General features: G+C 40.9%; 1 protein-coding gene across 1 annotated transcript; it reads right to left on the reverse strand.

Annotated features, from left to right (window-relative positions):
- Positions 1-1,500: 1,500 nt before the first annotated feature.
- med1 (mediator complex subunit 1) lies at positions 1,501-20,830 on the reverse strand. Its single transcript, XM_047377200.1, has 16 exons — positions 20,681-20,830; positions 16,240-16,346; positions 15,629-15,707; positions 14,420-14,474; positions 14,145-14,277; positions 13,978-14,006; positions 13,796-13,867; positions 12,113-12,187; positions 11,660-11,823; positions 11,099-11,210; positions 10,853-10,977; positions 10,605-10,732; positions 9,866-10,067; positions 9,668-9,763; positions 7,671-7,776; positions 1,501-7,595 (listed from the first exon to the last, which is right to left on the reverse strand). The coding sequence occupies exons 1-16, from the start codon at positions 20,799-20,801 to the stop codon at positions 3,812-3,814; spliced, it is 5,388 nt and encodes a 1,795-aa protein (XP_047233156.1). The 5' UTR covers positions 20,802-20,830; the 3' UTR covers positions 1,501-3,811.
- Between the last annotated feature and the right edge of the window lie 5,419 nt (positions 20,831-26,249).

Raw genomic sequence — 26,249 nt, forward strand, 5'->3', positions numbered from 1 at the left:
CACCTAAAAGACATCACCGACCCCCTCCTGGACCCCCTGCAGTTTGCCTACAGAGCCAACAGGTCTGTAGATGATGCAGTCAACCTAGCCCTTCACTTCATCCTCCGGCACCTGGACTCCACAGGAACCTATGCCAGGATCCTGTTTGTGGATTTCAGCTCTGCCTTCAACACCATCGTCCCAGTTCTGCTACAGGAGAAGCTCTCCCAGCTGAGTGTGCCCGACTCCACCTGTAGGTGGATAACTGACTTCCTGTCTGACAGGAAGCAGCGCGTGAGGCTGGGGAAGCACGTCTCTGACTCCCTGACCATCAGCACCGGTTCCCCCCAAGGCTGTGTTCTCTCTCCTCTGCTCTTCTCCCTGTACACCAAAAGCTGCACCTCCAGTCACCAGTCTGTCAAGCTTCTGAAGTTTGCGGACGACACCACCCTGATCGGACTCATCTCTGATGGTGATGAGTCTGCGTACAGATGGGAGGTGGACCATCTGTTGGACTGGTGCAGCCAGAACAACCTTGAGCTCAACGCTCTAAAAACAGTGGAGATGGTTGTGGACTTCAGGCAGAACCCAGCCCCACCTGCCCCCATCACCCTCTGTGACTCCACAATTGACACTGTGGAATCTTTCCACTTCCTGGGAACCATCATCTCCCACGATCTCAAGTGGGAGCCAAACATCAGCTTCCTCATCAAGAAAGCCCAGCAGAGGATGTTCTTCCTGCGGCAGCTGAAGAAATTCAACCTGCCAAAGACTATGATGGTGCACTTCTACACAGCCATCATTGAGTCCATCCTCACCTCCTCCATCACCATCTGGTACGCCGCTGCTACAGCCAAGGATAAGGGCAGGCTGCAGCGTGTCATTCGGTCTGCTGAGAAGGTGATTGGCTGCAGTCTACTGTCGCTCCAGGAACTGTACACCTCCAGGACCCTGAAGCGGGCAGGGAAGATTCTGGCTGATCCCTCCCACCCTGGTCACAGACTCTTTGAGACTCTCCCCTCTGGCAGGAGGCTGCGGTCCATCCGGACCAAAACCTCACGCCACAAGAACAGTTTTTTCCCATCTGCCACCAGCCTTGTTAACAAAGCCCGGAAACCACCCTGACACTCTTCTCCCCCCCCCTTGTTTTTTTGCTGATAGGACACTTGTTACATTAACGCTCAGCTTGGACTCCTGCTTTACTTGCACTGCCATACTTGCACAATGATCACCTGCACTGTTGTATTGCTCTTGCATCTTATAATGCTCTATATTTACTCTGACTCACTTAAAACTGTGCACATATATTTATATTATATTGTAGATATGTTTATACTGTTTAATTTGTACTGTATTGCACCGACTACGCCAAAACAAATTCCTTGTATGTCCAAAAACGTACTTGGCAATAAAGCTTTTCTGATTCTGATTCTGAACCTCTTGCCACATTTCAGGCTTTAAACATAAAGATATAAAATAAAATTTTTTTGTGAAGAATCAACAACAAGTGGGACACAATCGTGAAGTGGAATGAAATTTATTGGATGTGTCAAACTTAAAAATGTTGATACCAAATAGACAAAGGGGAACATCTACAGTGACCTGCAAAAAAGCTTTAATAAGGAAACAGAGCTGGTCAGAGCCAACAACTCTAAAGTAGTGGGCTCAAATTGGCAAATAAATCAGTCAGATAGAGAAACTGATGGATAATAAGACAGCAAAAGACCCAAATGGATGAAATGGACCAGATACAGAAGGAAGACCTGCAACACAGAGGACTGACAGACTACTGAAATTATTGTCAATGTTCGACAATGTTTGTGACGACAAAAGTTAATTAAAACAAATTTGCAAAAAGGCAAATGGAGACACATATTTAAATGCTCTTTTATGCTTTGACAAAAGAAGACCTTTTAGTGTAAGTAGCATCCATCACAAGAGGTAGACGTATAGGAAGCTGAATAACTGCTGACTAACTGAAAACTTAATTTTTATTATAATAAAAGTACATCAATGTAAAACAGAAAGGCACTTAAGCTCAAGCCTGCTGAGGGTGAAAAATAGCTGAGTCAGGGAACGGTCGAGGCGATTGGATCAGGACATTAACTGACCGGATTTTATATGTTGTGAATATAGTATAGAATACCTCCTCCCTTTAAGAACATGTATTTGATTTTGCACAGTGAATGTTGCTGAGATTCCACTTTCACCTCCATTCTTCAGTTTAGGTATATTTTTGCTTCAGATTTGTAAAAATGGCCAATCTAGACAAGGAAATAATTATCTTTTGGACATAACTGGTTTTTCCTAGACCCATTCGTTAAGAAGGTGAATTTTCATGATCACAGTGCGGACAGTCTTCCTGCCTAATACCATCTAAAAATGGGTTTGTATGAGTCCTGCAGAGTTTAAGACAAGCATACAGATTTTCTTTTTTTTTTTTTATCTGATACGTCCTCTTGGTGATGAGCGGAAAGGATTTTACTTTTACTGCCTTCTTGGTGCACAACTAAATGTGTCACAAAATGTGTCTTTCTCACACTACTTGAGAGGCTGCATCATAAATCTTCCAATCAAATTGTGAATAAAAATGAAATCAATTTAACCTCGGAAAATTGCTTCATGGAAGGTGTAACGTTTGAGCAGCTCAACAGCCAGATACTCTACTGCCATCTAGTGTTACATAGTTCAAATGTAATGAATTCATCTTTAGTTTGCTTTCCTCGACATGTGACCATAATAGCTACCACCAAAGTATTTGTCTCGCTTTAAATGACGTAAAATAAGACCCTTGCAAAAATGGCCCTGCCTGTTCAATCTTTTCATATTTTGTCACATTACCACTACATTTTTTTTAGTGGGGTGTTATGATGGACCAACACAACGAAGCACATCGTGGTTTAGTGGAAAGAAAAAGGATGGTTTTCACACAATTTCTAAGAAGCATCAAATCATAGTTTTATAAATCAATTTTCAAAATTAAGTTTTAGAGCAAATAGATGGAGCTAAAATTAAATGCACTCCACAACATCAGATTATTAGTAACAAAACAAAATGAAACCAATGCATCATTTTAGCTTTACTCCATTATTCTGCACTGCTTTGTTGATCACATAAATATGCCTTGCAGATATGCATTGTTTGTTGATATCTGAAAAAAATTCAACGGGTATGAATACTTTAGCAAGACATTGTACTAGTACTTAATTCTGTTGAACACAGAAGAAAAGTGAGTTTGTAAGAAGTTAAATATTTATTTCAACCTTTAAAAAGATCCAACAATAAAAAGGTTATTTACTCAATCATATTCTGCAGCCTTCTTCTGTCCCTACACTAATTTACAGAACATTTAAAAATGCATAATCTAAACATGCCTGTCTGCACCTAAAAATTAAAGCAAAAATTTGTATTCTTGCTTTGTAATACTTTAACAGATGCTTTTTTCCTGACAGCATACAACATAGGAACAATGTAGAAACAACATGCAACCAGACATAATCTCACAGATAACGCCTTTTAACAAAAGATAAAAACAATGTTGATTTTTTAAAAGCACACTGTTTAAAACCATTTCTGTAGTGAAACAAAAGAAAAGGTAGCCGGCACTCTGCAGCAGATTTCGATCTGCGTCATCCACCGTCAAAAAAACCTGGCATCCCAATCATGATTATAACACAATGATACTTGTACAGCAAACACTGGTGATAAAGCACAGCTTTAACAGGACATGTTTGTATATTCAGGTCAATTTTGTGGCTTGAGCTGAATAAATAAATGTTAACTTTGTATGTTAAGAGACAGCAAACTATAAAAGAAGCCTTTAAAGACCCGATTAAAAGTCGCCTGTAAGGGCTGAGTCCATAAGGTCATCGTCTTCGTTTCTCATATACATTGGACTGGACCGTGATGGACGATCTGAACCGAGTATGGACAGTGATGAATCTGAGGCTGAGATGGGGGACCGGGACCAACTGTCTGCTTTTGCTGAATGTGAAGCAGATCCCATGGACACGGAGGACTTCTTTTTCTCCTTGTCCCTGTCCCTTTCTCGGTCTCTGTCTCTCTCTCGCTCCTTATCTTTCAGCTTCTTCTTCTCCTTCTTGTGCTTCTTGTGTTTCTCGCCCGAGCTGAGGGGGATGGAGCTCATGTAGTCCTGGGGAGGAAGAGGTCGCACGGTCTGGTCGTCGTCCGAGCTGGGGCTGTTCTGGTGGGACTTCTCGGCCACCGAGCTGCTACCTGATTCGCTCTCGCTGTCCTGGTTGAGAAGGGTGTATCCTGGGGAGCGGCTGTGGCTGGGCGATGAACGGTCATGCTTTGGAGTGGAGCCGCTGAAGAGCGGGGAAGCTTTGAGGCTGGAGATTTGCGGACGCATAGAATCTACAGATCCTTCCCCAGTTTTCTGAAGAGTCACTTTTGCCTTGATGCTTGGCGAGCCACCGTCTGGTTTGCTAATGATAATTTTGGCCAGAGTGGTTCCACCTGACCCACTAGTTTTTGGGTCCATCATTTTTTTATCTCCACTGCTAACTCCGGAAACCATCACTTTAGATTTTCCCTCTTTATCGGACTTTTCCCGCTTATACTCGCCGCTTTGGGAGGATGAGGAATGCTTAGAAGAACCCACGTTTGAAGGTCCGCTGGGAAGATTTCCAGGACCACCAGGAGTAGATGCTGATCCAGGACCTCCCACCGGTGTCCCTACCTCACAACCGTCCTCCCCAACTCCTCCGCCGCCCACACTCTTCAGTTTGTCTATGACTGCTGTTAGAGAAGGTTTCTTGTTTCTACTGGGGGACTTCCCTTTAGCATTGGGGTTATTTGCATTGTTCTGACCCGCCCCTCCACCACTTCCTCCACCATTTCCTTCACCTCCATTACCCCCTCCTGCTCCTCCACTTCCACCACTGCCGTACTGCGACTGGGATCCACCAGAGAAGCTCATGGAACCTGAGGATGAGCTGGAGGAGGTAGATGTAGAACCAGAAGAACCCCCACCACCTGGTTTTTGGGAACTTCCGCTGGAGGAAGACTTGGATCCTCCCGAGCTGCCACTTCCTGATCCAATTGGAGACTTAGCTTTGGAAGATGGAGGAGTTCCTGGAACTTGGGACTGCTGCATTTTCATTGGAGAGGAGTGTTTATCACCAGAGCTACTGGAGCGGGAATGGGAAGGTGAGATGTTAGGCTTTATGTTGGGATTCATAAGTGAACCTGGAGGTTTACCTCCCTGAGGCTTAATTTTACTGCCACTTCCCAGTCCCCCTCCAGTACCCCCAGGCCCAGACAGACCATGTTTAGTGATTGGGGACGAACCTGGTTTGCCAACACCCATACCTTGAGAGGATCCTTTTATCTGCGATTGTCCACCTCCACCTCCACCTCCTGAACTCCCTGACTTGGAGCTGTTGCTTTGCGTCATGGACCCTTCTTTGGACTTGGTCTTCCCAGAGGAAGAGGAGTGTGAATGGTGGCTTTTGCTGCTGCTGCTTGTCCCACTTGCCCCTCCTGTAGTGCTTGTTGCCGAGCTGCTGGAGGTGTATCCGCTGTGGGAGGATGCTTTCCCTCCAGTGATGGTACCTTTTGGGATCTGAATAGTGATTTTGGGGATTGGTGGTGTGGCACCTCCTGGGGGAGTTTGCGAGCGTCCAGAACTACCGGGAGACTTGGAACCTCCGGAGCCCGAACCACCACTAGGAGGTGTGTAGGATCGCCCTCCTGAGCTGTGAGAAGGAGACTTTCCATCTGGATCAAGCTTTTTGCGTTTGGGGGGCTTATCTTTAGATTTTCCTTCACTGGATGGCGTCCTGCTTCGTTTGACCTGTTTGCCCTCTGCTGAGCTGCTTCCCATTCCTGTCCCAGAACTGCTACCTCCATTTCCCCCATTCTCTTCCTTTGGCCGTATCAGTACCTGTTGTTTGACTTTTGGTTCTGTATTTTTAAAATCTGAACATGCAGTGGCGAGTCCCATCATGAGGGGGCTCTGGGAACCTCCACTGTGTGTATCTATTAAGTCAGGAGCTTGCCCCAAGAGTGGTTTACCACCACCACTGTTGCCCCCAAAGACTATCCCCATATCAAACGGGTCCTTCAGTGAGGGCTCTGGAGTACTCTGCCCATGTCGAGGGTTCTGTGGAGTTCCTGAGGGAGTGTTCTGCTGGCTACCTCCCCCAAATCCCTTGACCAAGTCCATATCTCCATCAGCACTTGGAGAGCTGTCATCAAAGTAGCTTTGGGAGAAGCCATGTCCTGAGGCCAAAAGGTCAGGGTTAAAGTCAGATGGAAAGAAGTTATTGGAAGAGGAGTCACTGTTGGGAGTGGCAGCAGTTGCAGCTGCCTCCGCGATCAGGTCCGCTGCATCTGTAAACGGGTTTTCGTTGCTATTGGAATTGAAAATGTCTGCTGAATCAAACACTGCGCTACCCTGACCAGAGCTGGAGGAGTCACGAATGGGAGTGCCCAAAGGTCCTCCATCCTCTGGTTGCCCACCGCTCCCAATGCTACCTTTCCCAGTTTGCTCTGGTAACTCCTGTAGGATTTCTGTGATATCGGGCCCAATGCTGTCAGAGCTGGGAAGGCGGACAATACGAGGTGGTACAGAACCTGGTTGTTGCTGCTGAGACTGGACATGAGACTGTGAGTATGACATGCCCGAGCTGGATGGCGGCGTTCCACACTGGCTAAGTGTTGGAGTTATGCTATGGTGTGCATCCAGGCTATCACCAGCGAGGTTAACATCAAATATAGAATTCTGAGAAGCGTCCACATCCATTGAGAGGAGCTTGCGGTGGAAATCATCCTCATGAGCAACTGAGTGGTGCTGGAGGTGCTGTGGCATGGAGGATCCTTGTTGTTGTTTCATGCCCAAACCACCACCTCCACCACCTGCACCCACTCCAGGCAACACCCCAACTTTTTCAGGACCCCGAGGACGCTTCTTCTTGCCCTTGGTGTTACCGCCAGGACAGGCACCACCCATGCTATCTGTTCGTGGAGAGCCAGATGAAGAATTCTGCCTCTCTAAGGGACTCGAGCTATACATCGCAGCAAAATCCTGTGTGGGGTTGTCTTTCAACAGGTTCATCAACATAGGGTGACTCTTTGTGTTGCTGGCAGGGGACGACGTTGGTGGTGGAGTTTGGTGGGGTTGTGGTGCATTCTGGGAGCTGGGGCTGGAACCAACATTTCCAGTTATCTGCAGCAAACTGGTCAGAATGGGATTCTGTGTGACTTTACTGTAGTCGTCTGAATGGCCTTGACCTTGCTGTTGTTGCTGCAGTTGCTGCTGGCCAGCTACCCCTCCTGGGGTCAGGCACTCTCCTTGAGCTTGCCTTTCTGCACGGGACATTCCAAAGAGAGTAGTGATTGGACCAGCAAAATTAGGTCCCCCAGGTGGTCCTCCACCAGCAGGTGTGTTGCCACCAGTAAATCCAGGTAGTCCCATTGGGTTAGTTCCATCACCTGCCACCATATTGTAGGTAGGACTACCAGAAGGCGGAAGGTTATTTTTGACCATGGTCTCCACTGTCTGCGCTATTAATGAGAGGGCTGGAGTGTCTGCCTGGATGGTCTCAGCTTTCCTCCGAATGGCCCGCATGGTAACAGGAATGGACATGCATCTACAATAGTGAGAAAGTTATTACTACTAAATGCACCGTTTATATGAATGCATATAGGAGTGGGGAAAAACTCACCTTGTAACCACTTTAGTTATGAATTCATCAGTGCAGATCAAAGCATCTGATGGTCCTTTATACAGGTGACAGGAGACCTGTCTGGAGTCAATCACCTCCATCACAACTAGAAAAACAGAGGCCAGAACGGGAAAGAGAACAGGCAAGTACTTGGATTTATTTTGCAATTTGTTTCAGTGCTCAGTAATGATGCTAAAAGGACTGAAAACACTACAGTGAGCAAAGATATCACATAAATATGTCAAAAGGTGATTTTTCAGCTCACACACTATAGGAAAGCAAAAAGGACACATGGACTGGGAGTTTGGGGATTAGGTGCAGCACACACAGCATGCTGGAATGTATGTGATGTTGCTGTTATGTGATCAGTGCTACTACAGGCATTTACACTACCGGTCAAAAGTTTTAGATATGCTTTTTCACTTAATGGATCTCCTTATTTCATGACTATTTAAAATGTAGATTCTCACCAAAGGCAACAAAGCTGTTAATGAACACGCATTGAGTTATATAGTAAACAAAAAGTGTGAAATAACTCTAACCATTTTTATATTTTAGATTCTTCAAAATAGCCCCCTTTGCTTTGATTACTGCTTTGCTGTAAATTGAGGTTGTGGCACATCCTCATTGTCTGCTGCATAAATGTTACTTTAAAAGGGATTCCACAGGTAACCTTCTTCATATTAATGTCATTTATCAAATGTATGTCACAACTAATATGCTAGCTAAAATGCAGATGTTCGTGTCAAATTTAATGAATGCTTCCCACCAACATAAATTAGGTAAATTGTGTTAGGTAAATCATCTGCTATTTTTTCATAGATTAAAAAAAAAGTTACATTTACTATAGCTATGTCAATTATTTCGTCCTAAATTACATGTTCAGGTAGATGCTTTAAGTTTTATTTGTTATACAAGCAACACAAAAGCAAACAATTAAATTATCCAAATTAAATGAAATCAGATATTATTGAATATGATATATTATAAAAAACAATCAGGTGGCAGTAAAGAATAAATTAGTTTGATCAAAGGCTCCAAATAGGTCTTAGATTTAAAAATTCTAATTTGAGTCTATTTGTTTTTATGAACCTGAGAAGAGAAAGTTTAAATAAATATTTAAGGTGAAAATCTAGCAATATGTTTGTTTCCACGGCTTGAACCATCCAAGAAACATTGGTGCTTCATGAATAAAAGAGCATGGCCAATTTAAATGGCGTACTGCAAACAGCCTTTTTTGTTGCTACATCCCGTTATCCTCATATGAGGGTTCCTTTAATTTTTTTATTCTAAACTCCGTAGATTTCTAAACCTTTTTTTTTTTCCCCCTTTTTTGCAGCCGGGTTTAATTTTCTTTTTTTTTTTGCTCCGCCCACAAATCATGAAACTTGGTAAATCTGTAGCACTGCAGTAAAGACCTATTTCACTGTTTGTTTATTTTTTTACATTTGCACAAAATTAGAACTATAATAGAGAAATCCGAAACAGATTATTCAAATTTACAGATTACTTTAAATTATTTGATGAGCATTGTTAAATTCAGTTGACAAAATAAATATTAGAAACTTCAATGCTTTGTTTGGCATCTCACGTGAATCCAATTTTAAGGCTAAAAAAGGTAATTAAATTGCTCATTTTATTTTTGAATTTTTATCCGTTAGTAACTCAAAAACCAGATGATTGATGATTGGAACATAAATAAATGTAAAAATCCTTTTATTTTTTTATAAATTCTGATTGTTATATTTTTATTTAATGAAATAAGAAATAATGTCTGGAAACTTCTACTTTTTTTCTATTTCAACTCAATTTTCAGTTTGCCATACTAAGAAAATGATCAAATCAACTTCCATTTTTCTTTTTCAAAACTCTTCAAGACTGTGTAGGAACCCTATGATACAATTTAATTGTTATCATGCATCCATCTAACTGAAACGCAGGTGGAACTTTACACCACCAGGCAGAACATGTGGGGCTCTTCCAAAGTGTCTACTCACCACAGACTAAAGACTCATTGACTGGATGCTGAAAAGAGACGCTGAAACTTGAGTCGGTGAGAGGACAGACTTCAAACTGCAGAAGACCTGCGCTGTCTGAGAAAACAAACAAATAAATGAAATGGTGTTCTAGTTTAATAATAAAACAGAAAGGGAGATTGCTGGTTGCTTATATATAGGCATGTCATTGTTACCCACCTTCTTTGACAGATGTTCGTTTTACACAGCTGCCAATCAAGGTGTTATATGCTGCCTGGTGACGAATGATATCCAGCAGGTATGGAACCTGTGCTGGGTGGCGAAAGGGGATCTTAGACACCATTGCTCCTTGTAATGAGTGGCCATCATGAACTGGTGCATCACCATTCAGGAAATAACAGTGATGCTGGTCTGGTAGGATCTGGGAATGAATAAAAAAAAAAAAAAAAGTTTTCACACCCACTGGATTATGTCAAATGTCAAACATATCTGAATTGGATGAATACATTTCACTGCATTCACTGTATATTCTATACATTTGTACAAAGACAAGAGCGCCAAGAAGAGTAGGAGTAGTAACTTTGACAAGAAGTTATTAAAACGTTGGGTAAAAAGAAGCTTACCCCATACAATTCATTTATTACAATTTATGGTAAATGGCCTGCACTTGTATGTCTCCTTATCAAGTCCTCAGAGACTCCAAGGCTGCCATACAATCGGCGCTACCGAGCCCTGTGACCACCATCAGCAGGCAAGGCGGGTGAACTGTCTTGCCCAAAAACACAATGACACAGACAAACAGAGTGGGGGTTCGAACCGGCAACGCATCGGCTACAGAATGAAACCCTACCACTGTCGCCACCGTCACCCAATTTATAACTAAAACAGGCAAGCAAGATTACAAAGAGCTAAAAGAAATACTACAGCACCATAAAAACGGAAGCGGAAATCAGCTTACAGAATAAAAGTGCATGTTGTGCAAGGTGGCTGGTACAGAACTGCCCTCCTCCAGAAGCTGCAGCTGACTCTGGACAATTAACTGGTAAAGAGGTGAGAGGTTGGGTGGCATCTCAAACACTGGGATTGCTGGGTGGGAAGAAAGAAAGAGGAGTGGTTTAGGCCTAAATCCATAAAGGAAACAAGCATAACCTTTGCATAACAAATTTATTACAACCGAGCCGAAGGTATTTATAAAGGCAAACTCACAAGTAGAACTGCCAAGCCTCTGAATGAAGGAGAGTGAGAAAGGCATGGGGCGGTTCATCTTCAGGAAAAAACAGGCTGGTAGGTCCACGCTGTTAGAATTGCTCACAGTGGAAAAGGACGGTGTGCTAATTTAAAGGAAATAATTAATATATGATGCTAATATCACACATTTATTACAATCAATAAATGTATGTTTATGAGTATCAAGTATAATAAGTTACTAAACCAGGTTTCATGCTCACTTACCCTTTGTTATCAACAGGGTGGGATCCGGAGATGAGTGGAGCAATTGGGAGCTTATACACAGCTGAAGTTCCCTCGATTGTCACAGAGACACTGACACCCAAGGAACGTGGAACTACAAAAAGAAATGTCCACGTACAGAGATAATTACCATCAACCAACAAATCGAATATTTAATTAATCAGGTATGCAGGGCTCCAACACATTTTTCATTTAGCACATTAGACCATAAAATATTATTATCCTTAACCCTGTGTGAATAGTGTTTGAACCTTATTATCTGTCTGTCTTATTGTTTCAGCAGATGGATGGACTACTCATTATCTGGGGTCAATGTTAGCTATGAACCCCAACAGAAAGACAGTAACACTTTTTAATTACTTGTTTGTGAGAGATAAAATATTTAATTTCAATATAAATCAATGTGAAATCCAATCCAATTATTATTGGGATTATTACTTATCCCAACTTGAAAAATGATAAAATCCTATTCCAGATTTTCAAGACTGTGTAGGAACCCTGTGCGTCGTTGTTTTAGAGGACACTCTTCATAAGTGGACTTGCCATTGTTGTCCGTTAGGTTGAGCTGGGAGTCAGTTTCCACCTCAAATACGTCATAAGGAGACACATAGCACTGAAGAGACACTAGATTTCCACCACTTCTGGGAGTCAGCCAGCCAACACTCCCATGAAGAATAGTTTCAACTGCATTAGCATTTGTTGCTAACCTAGAAGACAGCAAAATGAAAGAAGACCATCTAATCACACATTTTACCAACTGCGCTCCTTTTTCGTGTAACATCTGATGATGCCTCTTCAGAACAGTTTGCTAAACATGACATGGCATTATAGCAGTCCACAATAAGAAATTCCTTAGGCCATAATCCTTTTTTAAAATCTGATGAGGCATGCTGGAGGCTGCATCAGCATCCACTGTAATGTTACAATCGTCTGGCCTTCAATGAGCAATTAAAACAAAACTGTAGAGAAAAATCTCTACGGTGACCGTTTACTTACCTAAACATGTGCATCATCTTGGTGAGATCGAGTTCCAGAGACTGCAGTGCTATGTACATCTTTGTTTTCAGTTTACTGAAACACAAAATGAATCAAGAAATACGATTAAATGTGTTTTCTAGGTAAACAACATACAATGATACAGAAGTATGTTTTATTTATTTTTGGCATCACTGTTGATAATTCTGCATTAGATATCAAACAATGGAAAGTATTTCAACCATTTCTCTTTGGGGTATATTTTGACTGGTGAAGGGAACGGGCTGATTTTCCGCTGACCAGTGACCTCCTCACAGGAAACTCAAACATCCAATATTTTTGAGAAAAGAAATGTTCCCTTATAGCTAACAGGTTTTGCTAACAACATGTTTTAGTGTGGAAGTTGCTATGGAGGAAAGACACTTAAAGTTAGCTATTTATAGTATCAACGAGGTGTTTATTAATGAAGTCAGAGGAAGCAAAAAAAGCCTTGAGAAGCTATTTTATTTTGTGTCTACCCTTCAATCAGGCTCTTGCAACAGGAAGCAAGAAACAAGCAAATAACAAAAAACACAACACATTACAGAGAAGTTGCACTGTTTATCTTTTTGAGCTTTTAGCTTCTGCCTGTTATAGAAGATGCTGAACTTAAAGGTTGTCAATCTTCTGGAAACCTCAGAGTTGATGTAATCATCTACACTTTCTAAGGAATTCACATGCTAACCTAGCTAACTGCTAACATAAGATGTTAAAGAAAGTTTAAAATGTCAACTTCAAATTGTTTCATCTTTGTTTTACAATGATAGCAAAATCCTATTTTACAGAAAACTTTACAAAAAGATGGACAGAAGGAAAGAAGGAAGGTAGGATGCAAGGATGGAGGTCATAAATGAAGGATGGAGTAAAGAGGAATGAAGGAAGAATACAAAAGGAAGGGTGTAGGACACAAGGAAGAATGAAAGGAAAGAAGGGGGTTAGGATGTAAGGAAAGACAGAAGGGAGGACAAATTGAAGGAATAGAGAAAGCAAATGAAGAGGGAGAGATGTGAGAAAGAAAGAAGGACATGAAAAAGGAAAGACAGATGAAGGAAGGGAGGAAGGTTATAAGAAACAAATGGAGATAGAAAACAAGGAAGGAAGGAAAGGAAAGAACAGAAGAAAAGAGATAGATATAGCATCAAAAGAAGGAAGGACAGAACGAAAGACAGAAGGCAGGACGTAAGAACAACTTGTAGACAATGGGATAGAGAATTTCCTATTATCCATTTGTATGAAAATAGAAATATTTTTACCATGCTCTTATTTGCATTTTCCATACTTTTCTAGAACTACTAAAGTGTTACATTTCCACAGTTTCACAGACTGCGCATGGACCCTGTTTGTTGCAAGAAGAACCTCTGGGCAAAAGAAGACAACTTCCCATTCTGTTCCCTCTGGTCTCAATAGAAAACTCAATAGAAAGTGCGTATAGTCTGATCTCAGTTCATAGAAGATTTTAATTCAACCCAGGGGTTTTGGTATCATTTTAACACATTAAAGCTACATTTGTTTATAGATTAATATTGGTTACGTTTTACAACCTCAGAAGAGTGAGTTTATAATACAAAGACAAACAAGCTATATAAACTCAAACTTTTTTAGGAACACATGACAAGGCAAAATTTATAGGTTAGATTTAAACACCATTTCTACAAAGGAACTTACTTGTCACCAGGAAGACGGTATAAATCAACCAGTCCCTTGAGATGTTTAGAAAAGGCTTCAAAGTTCTTTTCACTAAAGAACAAAAAATGCAATGGATGTTATTCAAGTACTAAGATTACTCCAAATTTGCATCAGTGTTTATGTTGAAGTGCCAACATTTTGAATTAGTTTCGTCTACCAACCTTAGATGTTGAATAAGTTCAGGACAACTCTGAAATCATCAAATGATACAAATATTACTTTTTTATATCTGTGATTTAAAGCATTTAAAGCACGTCTGTCTTCATGGACTGAACCATTTTCAGAAATTCTCTGATCTTAGACATCAGAAGCAAAGAAATAAACCAACCGTTGGGTTCTCCCCCTGATGAGCAACCTTGACATCCACAAGCTGGCCCCCAGTATCCAGCTGGACCTCCACATAAAACATGTCGGACGTGATGTAGCACTCTGTTTTTGTGGGACTGAGGTGAGAGCCCAACCTACAGAGACAGGAAACAAATAATCAAACCTGAAACAAATCGTTTAACATTTTTCCGTGCTCCAACGTACCCACTAAAACAAGAAAGAAACATAGCGAAAAAGGTTAACCATGAAAAAAAAAAAACGGTGTATGACACTCACATGTTTTGTCGAGCGATAGACTCAAGACGATCCGTCATGGAGGGAAGAGATGAGACTGAAAAAAGCGGGTTCGAAAATTTTAAATATGACAGGGATATAGATAAACGGCCTGCAATACCCATCCAGCAAAACACATGCCAAGTGATGTGGGCATTAGCCTGGTAACACTGCTATAAAAAAGACAGGAATAGGTCAGTTTTACTCTTGAGCGGTCCTGATCTGTGATGAGCCAATCAGAAACTCAAAATCAAACCTTTTGGAGAAGTAAACGATACATAAGCTCTACCAGGTTGCACTGACAACAACACACTTAGCCTGGGAGGTATTACTGAGGGAAGAAGACTCAAAGTTATAATTCAAATCAATTAAGGAAGAACATAACCCATACAGATCCTCTAGAATGGAAACTGTTTTCCACTGAGGCAGGTCAGCTGTTTATTGAGTTGGCCAAAACAGGGATTTAGATGTCAGCAGATAACAGGAAGTTCAACATATTACAGCAAAGCTGTTTTATTTTTGTGTTTTAAAGCCCGATTATGTCTGTCACATCATGCTGGTTCAGGAAATGTTGGTCCTCTTTTGGAAATCTGAGTGTTAAGGTAAAGAAAATACTGAGACTACAGATAGAAACTGCTGCTAATAATGGCTAATAGTCTAAAACAGTAATATAATGAGAGCTTAAAGTGTGAACTGTGTAATTATCTGTATATTACTCGTTTCTGATGTAAATAATTCATGATCAATCAAAGAAAGATTCTTAAGGCTCCTATATAGACATTATAACCAAATGAGTAATTTAGCAATTTTAACATAACAGCAAATCAGACCTTTTTTCTCAAATATTAAGTCAGAGAGAACTGTTACTTATTTTTTAAATTGCATTTTAGAAATAAAATGAACATCTTATGATATGGTGCACATTATATTTTGAGGTGTGTGTAATTTGACCCATGATCTAGAGTATTATACTGTGTTTGAAGATTTTCAGTCATGCAGAAAAAGACAACTTCGTAACTTTAGGATGTTTTTCAGAAACCCGTTTTATTTTACAGTAAAAATTATTATTGCAAAGACAGTTCAATTTTCAGTTTTTAACATATTTAGTTGTTATTTACAGTTTTGCTAATTAAATAAGGCTTAATTTGCCATACCACTGAAGGGAAAGGTAATGATTTGAAATGTAAACCTTCTGTGGGTCAATGTCCTCACCTTTTAGAGCTCTCTGCAGGGTCTCCAGACAGTTGAGCAAGACCTGATGACCTGCTTCGTTAATCACACCACGTTTCTCCTGAGTGTGAACAAAAGAAGACCAATATGATAATTCAGAAAAAAAAAAGGATTTTATAAATAAGACCTGATGTTCAGGTTTGTTTTTTACTGAATTTCTCAGCATAGATAGCATGATACATTTACTATAGTTGGTATATTATTATAGTGCAATATCTGTTTGTGCAGTGTTTGGCCTTAATGATCATGCATTAAACACATTGAGATGATTGTGTTTCTTGTTAGCTGCATAAGTAAAGCATTGGCCTTGCTGTGGGACTACGACAGTTTTTAAAGCTTTCTAAACTTGTTCGCTCAGTTTTTCATACACGTATTCATGGACTGAGTACATTACTAATTTCACCCATAAATTGTCAGACATGAAAATGTTTAACTAATATAGCACACAGTTCTGCCACCAGGAGGCGTATTAACCTGTTTAATAACATTGGTAAGCAAAAAAGAAGAAAATGTATGTCAACTGGTTAGAAACTGTTAGAAATTTGGGATTTTTGTATATTTTTATATAATTTAGCGAAAGGTGCCAGTCTCACCATTGCCTGACGCACAACATTAATGGTCCCCTCCCATGGCCGTGAAGCATTGTGTTTAGCATGAAGCCTCTCCAGCAGAGCCGCCATGCGACTCTGTTTCTCTGCTTCTAAAATCAAAAAAAGTAAAAAACAAAAAAGACATAAAATATAGGTAAAAAAATGCATTTTCATCATACAAAGCAGAGGGGCACAATTATTTAGAAAATGAAAAGAAATGTTTGTAATAACAGTATGTAACTATGACGGTAGGGTCCTTTTAATGCAGGCAGACAGCAGAAACCAAAAACCCAGAAGAGTTAAACATAAAAGTTAAAAACTGATTTGCAGTCACATTGACTGAAGTGTTTGATCTCACTCTAAATTAAAATTTAAAACTTAAAAGAAAAGAAACCTTTACTGCCAAGCATAGTATTAAGACATTAGGTTGGAACACATCCCAGGAGGGATTTTGGCCTTTTACAGATTAATTACCAATTGATAATTTAAAGCTTTAGGTCTCCCTACAAGTAGTTTGCAGGATTGAGGTCTAGAGACCGGCTAAGCCACTCCATAACATTACTGTATGCCTTCTTTAGCCTCTGTGTTAAATCATCGTCATGCAAGAAAATCATTCCGGGACCCATCTTTAATGTTCTGGCTGAGGGAAGAAAGCATTGTGCTTGCTTTTAATGATACATGGCCCTATCCATTGGCACCTTCAAAGCAAAGCGAAGTTGCCCCATACCTGTTGGCAGAACAAAAACTGCCCCACAGCATAACTTTCCACTTCTGTGTTTGACTGTGGGCATGGTAATGTTTGGGTCATATTCAGCATCCAAACACAGTGGGTCAAGGCGATGCTAGAAAGCTCAATTTTGTCAAATTTTCTCAGCAGTTTCTCTCAACCCGTCTTGAAATCATCTAGATGTTCACTGCAAAACCCATGACAAATCTGTACACGTGCCTTTTATAGCAAATGGCTGCAAAATTACAATCCATTATTGCGTAGCGTTTTGCCAATCGTTTTCTTAGTGACTATGGTTCCAACTGCCTTCAGATCATTAACAAGGCAGCGACTTGCTACTGGCTGATGCTCATCTTGCACACAGCTCAAAAATGCTCAATGAATGTATCTAAGAAATACATTTGAGGTCTTGAGGCAAATGTTTTCTTATGGGAAGAAACTTGTGCCATCAGAAACTGAATTGCTCAGACTGAATCTGTATTTGTGTAATTTGAAATTAAATGCATTGGTTTGTAAATGAATTTCATTAAACTGAGTTTTATGGTCAGTCAGTCATTTTCTACCGCTTATTCCATAGTGGGTCACGGGGGAGCTGGTGCCTATCTCCAGCAGTCTATGGGCGAGAGGCGGGGTACACCCTGGACAGGTCGCCAGTCCATCGCAGGGCAACACACAAACAACCATGCACACACTCATTCATACACCTAAGGGCAATTTAGAGTGACCAATTAACCTAACAGGCATGTCTTTGGACTGTGGGAGGAAGCCGGAGTACCCGGTGAGAACCCACGCATGCACGGGGAGAACATGCAAACTCCATGCAGAAAGACCCCAGGCTGGGAATTGAACCCAGGACCTTCTTGCTGCAAGGCAACAGTGCTACCAACTGCGCCACTGTGCAACCTTGAATTTTATGGTTTGAAACTGAATTCATTTGCTTTTAAAATGTATTTCGTTGTATTAAAAATTCAGTTTGACTACTTTCACTTTCAGGTCCGTAATTCAATTTCAGTTCCAAAATTCTGTTTTTTGTGTCGCACATCTGGGTTCTTGAAGCCACAGATTAATCAAACACAGATTTACTGATTCACGGATGTCATTCACTATTGCTGTGTCCAAATTTAGGACTTCATTCTTTTGAAGGATGCATTTGTAGGCTGATAACGTCCGGGATGAGGCGACGAATGCTGTCCAATTTCCACGGTTCCAACAATTGCGTCCTTCTTATCCCCAGATTTGAAGGATGGGTCCGGTGTATCCTCCGTGTCCCACCCTATCCCATGATTCATTGCAGGTCGAAGTAGATTGTTCAAATGGAAGTAGCAAAGGCCGGAGGAGAGAAAAAAGATGTGAATAAATTTGGATATATTGCGCATTCTGTGAAACAGCTGAACTTTTACAATGTTTTTAGACGAGAATGTAGTTGTGTAAACCTAAAATATCTGATCAGTTTATCAAGACATCGCTTAATTGCACAAATGTGTTCGTCCGTTGCCCCAGCAGCCACTCGCCTCGCCAGCTTTCAGCTGACCGGGTGGTTCAGGTGCGTTGAACCCCGAGAGAACAGCTGACTTCCGGCACATTGTTTTCAAAATCCCACTGGGTTTCCCCAATGGGTGGAAGTTAAACAGATATAATTCTGTCAGATGAAATCTAATATTAATGTTAGGTTTATTTATAATAATAATAATTATAATTAATTATTATTAATAATAATAATAATAATTATTATTATGCTCTGTAAACAAACTGATTTAAACTTTGTTCCTAAAGTTAATATGTTAGTGTTTAAGTTGTTGAAAGCTTTACCTATAAATTAAACAAATGGTATTTGTCATCAATGTATTTTATCTAGTGTTGGATTTTTATATCTATGAACACAAAAAATATTTTCAAGATTTTAAATGGCTGAATAATGAACAAGATCATAAAACAATAACATTTTAAAACAAAACAGTATTATAAGCCATCAGCAACATGTAAAAGGGTAAATAAAAACCGTGTAGTTATTTACAGTAGAGACAGTGTTATTAACCTTCAGGCTCCATTTGTTCGGCTTCACAGCTCTTCTTCACGCTAACACGGTTACTAGGCAACAGAAGTTACGCTGAGGTGACGGCAAGAGAAACGCAGACCGACGTAACACCGGCGGCACACTATGCTAATCTGGCATATTTAGCTAATAGCTACAGGTAGCATAAGTGTTACTGTTTGACCATCATTTGTTTATATGACGCTTCTTATAGATGCTCATTTGACTTGATGATTGACGTCAAGCTCATGTAGCTGCACTGCTCCAGCTCAACATGCCGTAAAGGAAGTTTAACCTGATGTGAAACGTAAATCGATGAATCTGTGTTTGATTAATCTGTGGCTATCCTCAAGGACCCGGATGTATGACACAAAAAACTGAATTTTGGAACTGAAATTGAATTACGGACCTGAAAGTGAAAGTAGTCAAACTGAATTTTTAATACAACGAAATACATTTTAAAAGCAAATGAATTCAGTTTCAAACTATAAAATTCAGTTTCAGTTTAGTGAAATTCATTTACAAACCAATGCATTTAATTTCAAAATGCACAAATACAAATTCAGTCAGAGCAATTAAAATTCTGTTTCTGATGGCACAAGTTTCTTCCCACATTTTCTCATCATAATTAGAATCAACTGAAAATCAGATCCTGGTTCTGTTTGTCCCTTTCTTTCTGTTCTCCAAAGCTTTCTACCACATTAATTTAAATGAGCTACTACCATGTATTGCTTTAAAAGGAAACTCAAAACATATTTTTTCCAAAGCGTTTAGCTAGGCTCATGTAGGTTACTTGGATATATTCTATCTTTCCTCTAATTATTTTATTTAGGATGTATTTTTTTAATCTTTATATATTTGTTCTAAATCCTATGATCAGCATTTAGTGTTTTGATTATCTCTTCTTGTTTTATTAATTAGTTATTTGTATTTCTTTATAAGCAAATAAGAGTTAGTTAGCATAGTTAGCAAATAAGTTGTTTAAAATGCACTCTATCTAGATCTTACTTTTATTACAAATACAAAATATGTTTAAATGTTTGTTGTGAATGAGAACTAAACAGCCACGGTTTTTACAACCGTTCATCCCCTCAAACAGTGACAACACTGGTGTTTGTTGTCTGTCTACTGCGTCTATTAGAGGATCAGAAAGACATTTAAGTAATTACATTATTACAGTAAAATTATGTCACATTACACGCATAAAGACAAATCACCACTACATGGGACTGTCAACTATTGCTAACTTCATTCAATGGATCAAACCCTTTTTTATGACATTTAGTACAAGCTGTAATTACCTATTCGCACAGAAGCACCAACACTGCCGCTGCAAAACACTGGGAAAAATTTGGTTGTAACGTATAATTGTTTAATTTTCAGAACTTTGGTTCTGTGTGACCATGTCGTAATTTCGGTGTTTAGGCAAAGTTTATGTTAGCTTATCTTGGCCTTTAGTTCACACATCGACAACCAACAAAATAGACTAATCTTATTTCGTCATATATTTTTACTTTGCAAAATAAAAATTCTTTCATATGTTGAATACACGCCAGGAAAACGGTTAACAGCAGTTATATTCGGATACACGAATTGTTAGCAATGGCTAGCCTTGGTAGCCTTAACCAGTGATGTTACTTTCCTTAAAATTAGAATAAAAATTAAAACTAAAGAGTGTTCCGCACCAGTTACATCTTCTAGTTTTATCCGGTCTCCGAAAGTCTGACTTGGTCCTTGCTGAACCGAAATAGAAAGTTCTCTGGCAGGACTGCCGCTCTGCAGAGAAACACCAGGCCCAGCCGCCATTGTTTCTTCTTCTGTGGCCCGCTTCGAGTTCCCCACTCCGCCCACTCGGGCTTCCGTACTTTCTCTCCTAAAACAGGAACAGACAACAGACTTTAACACATTCTTCAGCCTCACGGCGACTTGTGAATGATTTTTAAACATTTTTAAAAAGAATAGCATGTTATCCATGTATTTTGTCTGCTTGTTAGGCGGATGAATTACAGGAAATATTTCATTTTGTACAGTAACAAAATTAGGTCGGATATCTGAAGTTGAATTCAATTAAATTCAATTCAAAGATACTTTATTGATCCCCGAGGGGAAATTAGAAAACATTAAGTGATTAGCTGTATTATGCAATTAAAATAGAAATCAAGCGCACAAATAGTTCAAAAAGTATTAATAAATAACCATGTGGTATTGAATGAATGATTTTTGAATGATTTTTATGAAAATAAGAACTTAAAAATATTTTTTCTTAAAAACAAAAGTTTACATTAAAAGTGAGGAGGTTGATAAGTTCCATAATTTAATAAAAATCATAAAATGATACAATAATTGAGTCAATACATAATATAAACTGGAAGCAAATAAACTATAATTAATGGGGACTTATAATGCTTTTAAATGCTTCAGTTTCACACTTAAATCATTCAGTTATGGTCTCTATAAAAGGGAACTGCAACACATTGGTCTGAACTCGTTGTTATTGTAGCTCCACAGGCCCCTCTATAACCCCTGTACTGAGGTGCGTCTGAGAGCAACTTGTTTCTTTAAATACTGTTAAGGCGCTTCACACCCAGCCCCCCTACAGGTCAAGGTGCGGTCCATTTTAACCCGTTCGGCCATTTTTGTAGTTTGATAACAGTTATCTAGCACTGCAGAAACATGACAAAAACGGCAGAAACAACAAAAACTCTTAATGTAATAATATTATTCAAAAACATGCAGTACGGTTATGTCCTCAGCACACAGCAATAACATAAGCAGAAGACATGATGCTACTGCTATTAAAACAATGGCCAGGACATCATGTGAACAAACAATAAATTCATGTCTAAAATAATCTGCCCGTCGTTTCCATAGACAGAGAGAACTGACTCCTTAATCAGATGAAGTCTTTTGGCAAATCCGTCTTGATACTGGCGGAGGTTGCTGTAGAACTTGTCCTTGAATTGGGGAAACATGAATTTCCCCGCTGATGTGGGTAGATTTCCATGAAAAAATGTAACCAGGCACTTCGAAAAGGTTCTGATGCTGGGAGACGGTGTAATGAATCGTGTGGGTTACTACACCCAACAACCGAACCAAACTTATACTCTCATAGCGTAGGCATACTTGAGCTTGGACTACAAAATCGAAGCAAGAAATAAATATGGCAATGTATGCAAAATTGATCAGCCGGAAGACAATGACCTTATTTAGCTGTTCTGCAGCAAATACTGTGATGTAACAGTTGGAAAAATGTAACAGATGATAGAGAAAACTGAACTGAAATTTTTGAAGATATCTATAGTGCGTAGCACCTGGAGAGATTAAATGGAACTTTTCTGAACTCCATATTCCAAGTACACAATAAAATGTATTTAAAGGCCAAAAAAGTGGATTTTTGCACGATATGTCCACTTTAAATGTTTTTATTAAATCTTAGTTTTTTTACAATAGCGTATACAAATATTTGGATGTATGGAGGTACAAAAATGCCACAATTCAAGAAAAGGAATACACATATATTTAATTAAATATATAATGAACATGCTAACAATATAATTATTTATTATGTATAATTATTTCACTATGTACCTGATCATTTTGTAGTTGTTGTATCTTGCAGCAAGTTATGAAATAATTTTATCAGGGCTTGGCGGTGTGCTGCTCTGCTGGCTGTCATGTCCTCGGGGGGTGGGGGGGGGTGCTTGGAGGGTGTATTGGGGCAGCGGGCTAGAGGGGCTGCAGCATGTGGGGTGGGGGGTTGTGTCCTCTTCTTGGATGCGGGCTCACCGGCATTTGGATCATCTAAGCGGCGATGGTATAGCTGAGCTGGATAATGTTTCTCCCTGGGCTATTGTTGCAGTGGCGGTGTGTTTGTGTGGTTGCGGGAGGCGTAGTGGGGGATGCCAGCCCCGGGTGCTTGCTGCGGGCTGGGGACCTCTTGCCAGATGAGTTTGCCCCATCGTGTTGTGGGGTCGGGGGTTCTGTTTTGGGCGCAGTGCTTGGTGGTGTCTGCCCTGTTGCGCGGGGCCCTTGCCTTGCCATCACGGTGCGCTGTGTGGTGGGGGGCAGGATGCGGCGGGGGTGCTGGGAGCAGGGCTGTGTGTGGACCTTGCGCTGTGTGGGTGTGGCTTCGTCAGCTTTTCAGGGATGGAGCTCAACTGTGAGGGTGTGGCCCTGTGGAGTGGGAATTCATAGAGTTTGGGTTCAGGGGCATGTGTTCGATATCAGTGTCCTGGTTGGGGGTGGCCCTGTGGGGAATTTCATGTTGGGGTTCATTGGGGGTGGGGGACTCATGGGGTTAGGATCAGAGTTCATTGGGGGGTTGGGACGTTTCATCCTGTGGCGGCTCTGGTTGGCGGGCTAATTTGGACCATGTAGACCCCTCTTTTGTACATGGCCCCCTCTCCGGATGAGGATGGAAGTCGTTGGGGACTGGGGTCGGGGTGGGTGGTCAGGATCTGGGTCAGGGTCGCTCAGATTCAGGCACCAGCCCAGGCTAGCCCTCCCAGGTTCAGGTGCTGAGTTGGTCTGCTTGTCTCCAGCCCTGGAGGGAAGGGGATCACCTCCTGGGTACAGGGGCTGGTTGCCCCTATGGGGTATTGGCACCTGGACCTGGGAGTATAGAGTATGTATGGGGAGTGTGAGTAAGTGTACGACGTCCATTTTTGTTTGTCTTTATGTTGGGTGCTTGGGTGTGAGTGTTTTTATGTGTACGCATCAGGGTGGGAATGTATGATTGTGACTGTGTGTGCCTGTTTTTTGTGTCAGGTTGGGTCTTGGACTGCTCCCTCTCCTGGGTGGGGCCTACTTCCTCCCTGCCAGTGGTTGGTATCTCTTCCTGCTGGTGTATTTGTGGTTGTCGGTGTCCGGGGCTGGGTGCTTTGGTGTTGCTTCGGCTCACTCCCGGTGGCTGCTTGCTGGGGCCTGGACACCTGGGTTCTGTCGGGCCTCTGCTTGGGGAATGATATGTCCCGGGGTCGCAGGCCTCTGGGTCCATGGCTGGATCTATTTGGGTGTAGAGAGCTGCCGGCGGGGCCCGTGGGCTTGCTGCAGCTCCCTGGGGCTTCTCCACTGTGGCTGCTGGGTGGTTCTCCTGGGACTCTCCCATGCTCTTCTCTGGGGGGTTGCAGTAGTCCCGGCAATGGTTCTCCTTGGGTTCTGGGGGGCCATTTGATTCTATTCCATACCTGTCCCAGGTCCAGAGGGGAAGGTCTTTGGCTTCTCACGCTCGCTATTGTATATTTTTAGGGAGAAACCTTGTATACACAAGCACGCTCACACTCAGGCCCACAAGTGTTTAGATTCAGGTGTTAACAGATACACAAATGTTCTATATTGAGGCGCATTTACCACTAAAAACATCTTGCAATCTGTTTGGTTAAAAAGCTGTTAATATGAATGTTTCTGCAGGTGTAGAAGCAAGCAGGGAGTTATCTTGTATTCTCTTCATCCTTCTTTTGCTCCTCCATTCTTTTCTCCTTCTCTCCCTTTTTCCTTTTTGCCCCACCTCTCTCTCTTTTGTGCTTTTTATTTTTTTCCCTTTCGTTTCTGTCTCATTGTCCGTAACAATTGAAATAATACCAAAGCCGTTTCTAATAAAGTTTCTTTTATAAATATCAAGCAGAGCTTTAAAGTGTTAGCTGTAATGCTCCACTTGTGAAAGTAAATCTGTTGGGCTTTTTCTTGGCACTCAAACAACAATTCTGAGCGGCACTCTGCCAGCTGTTCCAGAAGAGAAGCAAAACAAATTAACTGAAAAGAAAGAAAGAAAGAAAGTTTCTCACTAGAATATCAATGTAGGTGTTACATCCTTGTTGTTTATGATTGATACATTATCCACACTATGAAAGCAGCAGTTCTCTCCTCGTGGTGTTTCTTTTATAACAAATACTGTTGCTGTTTTTCCTCTTCTGCTCATGATCTGCTTTTATCTGTTAAATGTTTGGTTCCATCCTCTGGCTGTGAGTATTTTTGTCATTGTTGATACCCATAGCCAACAACAAAAAGAAAAATCACATAAATATAGGCCACATACGGATGTCTGCAGAGACCCCTAACGGACAGTAGTGAGCAGGTACAGATGACAAAAGTGACGCTTTGCACAGTGGAATAGGAGGTGTGAATTATGAATTACCTATTTGAAGTCAGTGGGCGGGGCTAACTCTGCCATACATATAATTGGCGTGACATAGACTTCCTGTGGAGGTTAACCAATCAGATGTCAGATTCTATTTGACAAGCCTTGAGGCTTTTAGAATTGTATCATGGTGCACTGCATCAAAGGAACCTTGAAATAAGAGAATAAAAACTGAAATAACTGTAAATTATTTAAACAAATAATGATTTCCAATTGTACATACAAAATTTTACATTGAATTGTTTATTCACCTTTCACTTTATTAAATTATACCATGAATAAATAAATATTTATTCTATTCTTTTCTATTCCATTCTATTATTGCATTTTGGCAGTTTTCGGAAAGCTCTATTTTGAGAAAGTGTCTTCATGAACACTGTAGATGGCGCCCTGCTGCAAGTAAATGATTCATGTTTTGCCAAGAGCAACCAACTGCCAAAATCCTAGGGCAAGTTGAAATAAACATGTTTATTGTCCTAAAATATCTACATCATTGCTGATGATTGTATTTTTTCTTAAAATTTGTATTTTACTATGGAATCCAATAAAAAAAACACAAAATCCAGTATAATTGAACAGTCCAATGAAATAAAATACAAAAGCAGTCATGCCTTGCACACACAAGCACATACTGCATACACACACCTGAGCCTATTGTACAGCTGAGCCTGTGGCAATGAGTGCTCTCTGGGGAGGGTTTTCCCACCAACCATTATGACCTGCCTATGAGTAGGAGTAGGGAGTGTGTGCATGAATACATGTGAATTTATGCATATGTAAAGCTGTATTTATGAACAGGAGTTTAAAACAACACTCACAAGAGACAGCTTTAGAAGGCAGAGGAGATGGAGAGGGACCAGATTGGCATCGTCTGAGACAGTAGACAGACCCACAGATAGACATGAGAAAAGAGGGGAGGTGCCGCTCTGTAATTGATGTGCCCACCAGGAGCTTTAGCTGGCTGCCTGGTATGAAGGAGGATTTTGGTGCTACTGCCAAGACAGCAGTGGGAGAAAGCAAAAGGAGGCACGAGCCTCAGGGAGCACAGTAGCAGGCTGAAACCATGCCCATCAATCAGAGGCTAGTTCACCTTGCCATGCCAAGCGGGACCCCCCGCT

The sequence above is a fragment of the Girardinichthys multiradiatus genome, chromosome 10, assembly GCF_021462225.1.
Source record: "Girardinichthys multiradiatus isolate DD_20200921_A chromosome 10, DD_fGirMul_XY1, whole genome shotgun sequence".
Classification (NCBI taxonomy): domain Eukaryota; kingdom Metazoa; phylum Chordata; class Actinopteri; order Cyprinodontiformes; family Goodeidae; genus Girardinichthys; species Girardinichthys multiradiatus.